Source organism: Paramisgurnus dabryanus, chromosome 6, assembly GCF_030506205.2.
Source record: "Paramisgurnus dabryanus chromosome 6, PD_genome_1.1, whole genome shotgun sequence".
NCBI classification, from domain to species: Eukaryota; Metazoa; Chordata; class Actinopteri; order Cypriniformes; family Cobitidae; genus Paramisgurnus; species Paramisgurnus dabryanus.
The window spans coordinates 30,770,101-30,780,301 of NC_133342.1; the positions used below are offsets into that span (position 1 = coordinate 30,770,101).

The window sequence follows — 10,201 nt, forward strand, 5'->3', positions numbered from 1 at the left end:
TTCCCGGCCGTCAGCTCGGGGCGGGACCTTTGCTTAGTCAAACTGAAGTGGACTTATGAACAGAATGCCACGATATTCAGCTTTCTGAGGCTCGTTAGAGGGGTACGTGTGCCCGTCTTAAACGAGATGCCGCGCGCGTCTGACTGTGCGCGCGCTTTAAGCTTTGAAACTTATTGTGGCGGGTAGCAAGCTCACTTGAGGTTGATATTACCCTTAATATCTCCGAGTATTGGAGCGGAGGTGTGAGCGTCTTCGGATCCGCTAATATAAATCAGCTATATGGCCGAAAAACGTCATAAACCGCTTGGCTGTAAGCCTTTGAGTGGCCGTCCGGAGAGGATCGATTCAAACGCTTGGAGCCATGCAAAAGTCTGAGGCTGTCCTTCCTCTAGGAAGAGAGAATAACAGCCGTAAGACCGTGCCCGTTTGCGCCATCAGCATCGTAGCGGAGAAACTGAGGTGGGCTGCGAGCGAATTTGGCAGAAAGGTGTTAGAGACACCGTACAGTCGTGGGGTGTCAATACACAGTATATGGCCAAACCGGGGTCTTTTCGGCTAGCGTCGATAGAATTATGGACAGCGGACCGTGTGTGCGTATTACTGATTGCTTGTCAGTAAGGCGATAAAGTGTTTAGAGACACCGTACAACCGTGGGTGTCAATACACAGTATAGTAAGCACGGAAATTACTCTTTTTAGAGGAATTAAATACCGTTCGCCACTATAGTGAGGTCGCATAGCCGACAGTATTACACAGTATGTTTGGATAAACAGCACACAGAAAACATTACAGGGCAGTCCAGCCGAGGCGCGACATAACCCCTTTTCTCCCAGACAGTTTCGTTCTCTGTTGATGCAGCTGTGCTGCGGAGACCAGAGCTCAGCCGTTCAGGTGCACAAGCCTCAGTAGTGACGGTGACCGAACGGCTCAAGGAGCAGAGCAGTATGTCTAGGTGGTTTAATGTCAGACTGAACCCATCGCAGAGAGGAAGTCTGCCGTGAGGCCCGCGGTTTTGCCGTTTATTAAAAGGGCAGAAAAACCGGGTATATATATAAGAATGTACCAATATTCAGCGCACTGATATAGGACGGGACTGAATAAAGGGAGGTATTCGGGCCTCAGTATATTATAAACAAATTCGTTCTGCCTCTGATTCCGTCTAAACCAGAGAGAAATTACCAGGCAGACGAAAAATGAGCTATCTGAAGTGAGATCGGCTCAGGCCAGTAAAGCTCTATAATAAGTGTTTTAGCGCTCCAATAGAGGCGTGTCCGCCTTATCGAGCAGACGAATGAGATCGTTCCGCTCCAGGAGGGGAGGGGCATGAAGCTCTCTTATAATGAGTGTTCTTGGTGCTCCAATAGCGGCGAATCGGCCCTATCGAGCAGACGAATGAGATCGCGCCGCTCCAGAGGGGAGGGGCATGAAGCTCTGTAATCGTTGAACACTGGACAGCTGCATTTAGAGGCAGCGAGCCGTAATACCGCGTGCTAGCTAAGCCGTTAAGAGACCTCACCACTGTGGGGAAAGGAGCGAGGGACTCCGCGAGCGTGGAGCACGAGTGGCTGTGCTATGACAGAGACAGGGGCAGACCGCCCGTGTTTGCTTGTCGTATGCATCTATCCAGGTCTACGGTTCCCCGCTTGTTCATCTCAACAAGAGAGGAACGGCAGAGGGGAGCAGCAACACAGACAGAACAGCCATGCGTCGTGACGGTATCACCCGATGCACTCGGGGGATTAATATATGTGCCAGAGATCTCGCCACTGAATTTGAGAGGAGCGAAGGGACTCTGTAAGCATGAACGGATCTTACCGGGCGGCCGCAGGGGAGACCTCGTCAGGCGTGTCCGCTGCACAGGGCTCGTACCACGGCAAGCGAAGGCTATCTTCGGTTCTCGGCCGGAAAGCGGCAGGGGAAGACGCTAGGCCTGGACTCTGCTATCTTCGGTTCTCAGCCGGAAAACGGCAGGGGAAGACGCTAGGCCTGGACTCCGCTGCAGGGCTTTTGTCAACGGCGAGGTAAGGCTTCTTCTTTTCTTCGGAGCAGCGAGAGGTTCGCGCTGAAGGAGAAAATAATGAGCTGCTGACGATTGAACCGCGCTTATATAGGGACGCGTTCCTCCCGCGCGCGGGTTCAAACGTCATTGGTCTGTACTTTGTACAGACGTTAACCAATAGGCTTCAGTCACGGAGTAAACAGGAGTTTCCCCCATAGCGTCAGCTAACTGACGCAATGCGAAGTGAACCGTATTGAAAGGGAACTGTTGTTATTATTGGGACGAAGAGATGCCATGTACAGTAACCTTTATTGTCGTTGGGTGTGTATCTCAGGTGCCTTCATGTTCCCATACTTCATCATGCTGGTGTTTTGTGGCATCCCATTGTTCTTCCTGGAGCTCTCGTTTGGGCAGTTCACCTCTCTCGGATGCCTGGGAGTCTGGAAGGTCAGCCCCATGTTTAAAGGTATGCATGCTTTTGTGGTTTTCATAAAAACAAAAATCCTTTTATACCAATAGCATTATGGGGCAAACACATTTCTTGGCAACACATCAAATACCAGATTTAGATTTTCTAAAGAAAATAATGAAGTCTTTGTTAAATTTAAGGTTTTGTTTAGGTATCAGATCTCGGAGATGATGATTTGAAACGAGCATTTCTCCAAACATGCTTAATTTGCTGTTCTCTTGTTCTTGAAGGTGTGGGCTATGGAATGATGGTGGTCTCTACATACATTGGAATCTACTACAATGTGGTGATTTGCATCGCATTTTATTACTTCTTCATGTCAATGACAAACGTGCTGCCCTGGACGTACTGTAACAACCCCTGGAACACACCTGACTGCAGTGGGGTGGCGGGAACTCCACGAGCGAATGCCACCTTTGCCAACGTGTCTGCTGTCGTGTCTGGGGTGACTGAAATAGTCAACCGGACTAAGAGGACAAGTCCTAGTGAAGAATACTGGAGGTAAATGCACAGCATTTGTAAAGTTTGGAAATGTTTTCTCCTCTGCAGCATTTAAAGGTGCATAACTTTTAGAAAGATCTATTGACAGAAATGTAATCTAATATACATAGCTATATTATCAGTGGTGTATAAAGACCTTACATAATGAACTGTATTGTTTTTATAACCTTAGAATGAGCCATTTTTATCTACATACAGGGCAGGTCTACTTACATGGAAGTCAGCGTCATGTTTCTACAGTAACCCTAAACAGACAAACATCTCTATAAAGCAGGTTTCGTTATTATGTTGTCTGAAACGATGACTTATTTGTCCTGTGGCGGCTAACATAGTTTCACTTTGCGTTTCGAAAGGGAGGGGTGAGCTGTGGACTGAGCTGTTGGTTGCAATGCGCAATTTTACCACTAGATGCCGCTAAAACCTATTGCAGACCTTTAATGCAGGACAGTGTTTGTTCAACCAGTGGGAAATGTAAAGAAAGCTTGGGAAACGTAGTAAAAAATAGTTTGCGGTTGGTTTCATTAGTGGCACATAAATAACACATTTCAGCTTTGACTAATTTACAAATGCAGCGAAGCAGTAATGTACTACCTGATGGTACAGTATATTCCTGCTTTGACGTTTGGTATGATATACTGATCACAAAAATCTTTTTTAATGGTTTGCTATGGGCGGTGAGCAGTGTGCACGCTGTTTATCCACGCCGAACACCTTGTTTTTTGGCCGCCTCTCGTGACATGTGTTTTTGAAGGAGCGCACTGAGCGGAAAAGCACCTTACATCATTCGCATTTTTTCCATTGTCCAATTGAATAACGCGTACAGTTGCTTGGAACAGCTGGAAACTGCACTCATTGTCTCCTGCATCTTTGTGCACCTCTCACCCTCGATCAAAGTCAGAGCAAGCGTCCTCTTTTTAAAGTTTCTGCTATTATGACATTTAACAGTAAACGAAAGCTCACACTTCAATATTTGATTGACAGCTGTTGCCTCAGTAGTTGCCTAGCAATATAAATAAACACAGCACACTGCTCTTTTCTGAAGTCAATTAAATAAAGGCAGTGATGCCCGCCTGCCCATTCTATGTGATCGGCCCCTTAGATTTCACTTTGCCGACCATAATCAGTCCCTTTAAAACAGTTTAAATAAACTTTCTATCCTTTTACAAGGACTTGACGTGATTTCACTATAAATACTGTCAAACATTTCCCACAGGAAACAAAACAATAATGTATACCAAAATATTAACTACAGTAAATTGTATTCATTTTTGCAGAAACCTTTACACGTCAACAACCCAGAATGCTCTACGCTGTGAACGCAATGCTGGCCTCTGTAGGTTAAAATGAGTATTACATGTTAGGATTTTTTTTAAAGTAATGACAACGTTTAATGTGTTTCTACCATTGGAATTTAGTAGTTAAAAGGAAATATAAACATTAAAACATACAAGTCATAGGGTGTGTCTCCATCAGCTTCCTAGTTCAGTAGTCAGGGCATTAATCAGGGAGTCTGACATTTTAAGGGCTGTCTCAACCGCAAAATCCTTCCAGTGCACTGGAAAATTCGTTCCCTAAAAATTCCCACAGTGCAACGCAAAAACCAGTGAGCATTGATGGTCACTATGTTCCCTTACCGGAAATCACATGACCTTTTCTGAAGCACGCCAACCGAAAATCATGCGAGCCAACTCAATAAAGTTTATGAAATGTAACAGAATTTTTATAAAGTTTTAAATATAAACACACATCGCTACACAGCAAGAGACCACAATCTACTAAATTTTTTTATTTAAATTTATTTAAAATTGTGAATATAATGATTAATCTAGATTAATCTCATCTAAAATAAAAGAATTTTTTTTTGCATAATATATGAGTTTGTGCTGTGTGTAACTATTATGTATATTTAACCACACACACATACATATGTAAACATTTAAGAAATGTTTTATTTATATATAGTTTTTTATTTATATATAATATAGAATATATAAAAATATAAATAAATAAATATACAAATGTAAATGTTTCTTAAATACATACATGAATGTGTGTGTGTGTGTGTGTGTGTGTGTGTATGTTTATATATAATAATTACACACAGCACAAACTTATATGTTATGCAAAAAATACTTTTATTTTGTATGAGATTAATCTAGATTAATCTTTGCCCAGCCCTAATATATATACGCACGGATATATATACGCATTTTATGCACGGATATGTAAGAGAATAATGACAGCGTTTTTCACAATGTTCTGTTTAAAATTAAGTCAGAGAGGTTTTGGTTTTGCCGGATGTTGATGAGTAACAACTGTGAATGATCACAACGCGTTTAAGCAGCCACGTGACAGAAAAATAAGTGAACAGTGTCCCAATGTCAAGTGAGGAAGGGTCCTTACCAGTACCCAAACCTGTGTACACGATATACTGATTCATGACCTCGGGAGCTGGGGAACAAATTGAGACAAAGGGATAGTCAAGGTACCCAACTTGGCAGACATATTTGGGATGACTCTGGGCAGCTATTTCAGGTCGTTTCTCAATCCAAAAGCTGCAGCCTCCGGAGGTCGCATTTGTAGACTGCATACGTCATGAAGACGTTCTTATTTCAGAATATTAACAATTATAAAGTTGACCATTTATTCTTAATTAATTGTAAATTGTTGTTAAATGCTTATGTTAACTTAAAGGCAGGGTGCATGATCTCTGAAAGCCAATGTTGACATTTGAAATCACCTAAACAAACACGCCCCTACCCCAATAAAATCTGGACCTCCTTTTGATAGATATACGCAAACCAGGCAACAATGTCGGTTAGTAGACACGCCCCTTACTGCTGATTGGCTACAAGTGTGTTTTGGTAGTCAGCCAACTCCCTTTTCCGAAGTGTTTTTCAAAAATCATGCACCCCGCCTTTAAATAAACCCGGCTTGATGATGTATGCAGCCTGCATATGTGACCTCCGGAGTCTGCAGCCTTCGGATTGAGAAACGGCCTCCATTATACAAGAACTTCTGTCAACTTAAATGGAGAAAGGCCGATATCTAGAAAGTTATACCGTAAATTTAGTTTCTTAAGTTCAAATTGCACAAAATAAAAACTTTTATTTAGTTTGTTTCAGCTATTGAGCATGCGCTAAGGTTGGCAAGCACTATATGAGCTATATCATCAGTTTTAAACGATTGAATATTTTTAGTGGAAGGCAGGACTTTGCATAAATGGCCACATTAAATCACTTTTTCCCATTCATAGAAATACAGCACTATGGCACCGTCTTATTAACACTTGTTGTGTTTAGGATAATCCACTCTTGTTTAAAGCCTATGCTGAAGATCCATAGATATTATACACAAAAAATACTGCGATGAGACACACAGAGCTCTTTTACTAAAGTCGTGCGCTGTAGTTGTTCAAGATTATTGTACTGTAAAACAGAAATCTCTCTTGTAAACTTGATGGTTGAAAGCTGCTAATTAATATGTTTGCCAAAGTCATCTATTGTTTTGTCAATGTTGGCAGTTTCATGAATTGGCCATGACAGATGTTTTTGTTGAAAGATGTTTGGCTGACATTTACAAGACAATAGACAAAATATGGAGTTTTTCTAAGCATACGACTGTGTGTACAGTGGGGTGTGAATGAATACAAGGCTTTGACCATGAGACGTGTTCATGGCCGTTTTAACATCTTTATTTGTGCTCTCTGGGTCGTGCCGTCACCGTAGTATGAATGAGATTCTTGTTTCCGGGCTTCTGTAAACCCATTCATTGTGTGGCTGAGGTTGTTTTTGGTGCTTCTGTCTTGAATTGTTGGTCTGTTTGTTTATACAAGGTTTCTTACTGTATAGCTCAAGTGCTTAACCTGAGGTAAAAATATAAAGACACAAAAACAAGTAAATCCTAAAGTTGGTGTGGTGAATTTGATGAGTTGAGGTTTTTTATACCGTCTTGTAATATTTAGGTATACAGTAGATTGACAGGATAAAACGTGATCTGTTTAAATATTGGAGATTTTGCAGCATCTCACATTCTTCACATCCTCACAGGAACTACGTGCTGAATACATCTGATGGAATTGGGAATTTTGGGGAGGTGCGACTTCCCATCCTAGGCTGTCTGGCTGTGTCTTGGGTCGTGGTGTTTCTTTGTCTCATTCGTGGGGTCAAATCATCAGGCAAGGTAAGTGGCTCAGCTGGTAAAACATGATGCTCACAACACCAATATTAGATTTGAATCATATAATTTGCTTAAATACTATGCTACGTAGGAACATCATTCGTGTACAGCTTGGCATCATTTAATATCTAAAAGTTACCATGAATGCATTACATGAAAGCATAACCTGTTTGCCTTAAACACTGTAAGCCTTATGTTTTAATAAACTCTCTTTCATCAGGTGGTGTATTTCACAGCGACCTTCCCGTATGTGGTGCTCACTATTCTCTTCATCAGAGGAATCACGCTGGAGGGAGCCATCATGGGCATCAAATACTACCTGACTCCTCAGTGGCATAAAATTTTAGATGCAAAGGTCTGCATACATACTGTATATAATATATATATAGTCAAAGATGATTGATCATATAGGCATAATAACATTGACTGTGTTTTGTAGGTGTGGGGAGATGCAGCATCACAAATCTTCTATTCCTTGGGCTGTGCCTGGGGTGGGCTGATCACCATGGCTTCATATAATAAGTTTCACAATAACTGTTTCAGGTAATAAACATATCTGTTTCCTCTTTTTGTAAATATGTAATTGATTGTGTTTAGCAGAAGAGGAAGTTGTCTTGTATATTTGCATCACCTGTAGGCGTATGAATAGTAGTATTACTCAACAAAAAGCACTATGTGCTTAAAATCAGTAAAAAAATCAAATAAAATTCCAATTAATCCCGAAAGCTTGGTACTGTAACAATAGGTATGCATTATTCTGTAGCACCCTCGTGTGGCTGGTACTGGTAACTGCATGTGTTTGTTCAAACAGAGACAGCATCATCATCAGCGTAACAAACTGTGCCACCAGTGTGTACGCCGGCTTTGTCATCTTCTCCATCCTGGGCTTCATGGCTCATCATCTAGGAGTGGACGTGTCGGAGGTGGCCGATCACGGGCCGGGTCTAGCGTTTGTGGCTTATCCGGAAGCCTTGACGCTGCTGCCCATATCACCTCTCTGGTCCCTGCTTTTCTTCTTTATGCTCATTCTGCTCGGGCTGGGCACACAGGTATCCCTCTTAACCACTGAAATTCATACAGTATGCTTCTTTATTTACATAATTATTTTTTACAATAAGTTATAAGTGCTTAAATTTAAACTTTGCTTGTAAAGGTCATTTTTGCCTACTTTATACTCTTTGAAGAATTTAAATGTGAATTTGTTAGCATTTAGCCTAGCCCCATTCATTTATTAGTATCCAAACAGAATTTAGAAGCCACCAAACACTTCCATGTTTTCCCTATTTAAAGATTGTTACATGAGTAGCTACACAAGTAGGTAGGGTGGCACAAAATAAAAGTGGTGGAAACGAAGTTCTCATTTTTTATCGCTTAAAAAAATCACCACGCTTTATTTTGTGCCTCATGTAGCTAGTCATGTAACAGTCTTTAAATAGGGAAAACATGGAAGTGTTTGGTGGCTTCTAAATTCATCCCTGTTTGCAAGCACTTGTATTTGCTTTAGGTCTAGATGTATAATGTGGTCACTATGTTACATTACTTTTTTGTGTGTATAGTTCTGCCTGCTGGAGACTCTGGTGACGGCTGTAGTTGATGAGATCGGTACTGACTGGATTATCCGAAATAAGACGTATGTCACTCTGGGCGTCGCCATTATAGGTTTCCTGCTCGGAGTACCACTGACCACACAGGTAAGTAACAGATACGCACAGGTAAATGCAGATGTGTGCTCTGGATCTGTGGATTGATTTGATCTGTTCTGGCTTGTGTGACGTAGGCAGGGATATATTGGTTGCTGCTTATGGACAACTATGCTGCCAGCTTCTCGTTAGTCGTCATCTCTTGCATCATGTGCATCTGCATAATGTATGTCTATGGTGAGTCCTCTATGTATCTTTCTCTATGATCATCTGAAGGCAACAGCAGCTGGCTGTAAACGGAGGGGTTCATTTCTGCTTTGCGTTTCCATACAGGCCACAGGAACTACTTTAGAGATGTGGAGATGATGCTGGGCTTCCCTCCTCCCATCTTTTTCAGGATCTGCTGGAGATTTGTGTCTCCTTTGATTATTACTGTGAGTGATGGATCAGTTTGCTCTTTTTTTTAGTGAAGGAACTCGAAAGAAATAAAAATGTAGCCACCTGTGAGAATTTAGCTGTGAAATCCAGGATAAAGTCTTATTTCAATATAATCAAGTTTAATTTCAATCATCGATTTTATGTTAATTTCAGTTTTGACATGACCTTACTCAAGTCAATATTGAAGATATCAAGGTTATATTTATATAGAAAACAGTAAACCACGAAAAAAAACTGAGTTTTTTTACAAAGAGTTTTCACTGGCAGGGTGAGATTTGTTGCACTCTTCTCTTCTAATACAATACATCGGTATTACTGTTATTTTTTCTCTTTTTTTACAGTTCATCCTGATCTTTACAGTGATCCAGTATAAGCCTATTACCTACAATGACTACGTATATCCTAGTTGGTCATTGGTCATTGGGTTTGCCATGGCTTTGTCTTCAGTAATCTGTATACCAATCTATGCTCTGTTCAAGATTGCCATGTCTGAGGGATCCACATTTGCAGAGGTAAAACATGTGTTCTTTAAGATTGTGCAATATCATACTTCATACTTCACATTCATTTAAAGCAACACTATGTAGTTTCCATGTAAAAATTACTTACAGCTCCCCCATGTGGTTGAAAAGCGCAACAGTGCCTGGTATCAGACACTCTTCTGCAGGCAGGGGGAGGGGCGGGGCTGTGTGCTCTACCCTCCACCGCCACTTTTAGGGTGTGCTTGTAGCAGCTAGGAGGCTGCTCAGGTTGCAGCAACAGTACAATTTGGCCAGTTAAAAGTTGTTCTATCACTGAAATAATTTTAGAGACATTATTTAAAGGTAAAAAAACTACATAGTGTTGCTTTAAATAAAAGTTTATATGTGATTTATAATATTTGAAGAGTTTGGTTCCAAAATGTGCTAAACGGCATTTAAAAAAAAGAGTTACCGCCAAAATCAGTATTGTATCAGGTCAGTATTAAAAAGTAAA

General features: G+C 41.3%; 1 protein-coding gene across 5 annotated transcripts in view; it reads left to right on the forward strand.

The window, feature by feature from the left end:
- Positions 1 to 10,201, forward strand: part of slc6a9 (solute carrier family 6 member 9) — a 58,171-nt gene that overhangs the window by 42,128 nt on the left and 5,842 nt on the right. For all 5 annotated transcript variants that reach the window (XM_065276600.1, XM_065276599.1, XM_065276598.1 and 2 more), the window contains 10 exons: positions 2,334 to 2,465; positions 2,699 to 2,969; positions 7,019 to 7,151; positions 7,369 to 7,503; positions 7,588 to 7,691; positions 7,960 to 8,197; positions 8,705 to 8,839; positions 8,926 to 9,025; positions 9,122 to 9,222; positions 9,568 to 9,738. In XM_065276600.1, the coding sequence (XP_065132672.1) occupies positions 2,334 to 2,465; positions 2,699 to 2,969; positions 7,019 to 7,151; positions 7,369 to 7,503; positions 7,588 to 7,691; positions 7,960 to 8,197; positions 8,705 to 8,839; positions 8,926 to 9,025; positions 9,122 to 9,222; positions 9,568 to 9,738 (1,520 nt within the window). The remainder of the gene's footprint in view (positions 1 to 2,333; positions 2,466 to 2,698; positions 2,970 to 7,018; positions 7,152 to 7,368; positions 7,504 to 7,587; positions 7,692 to 7,959; positions 8,198 to 8,704; positions 8,840 to 8,925; positions 9,026 to 9,121; positions 9,223 to 9,567; positions 9,739 to 10,201) is intronic.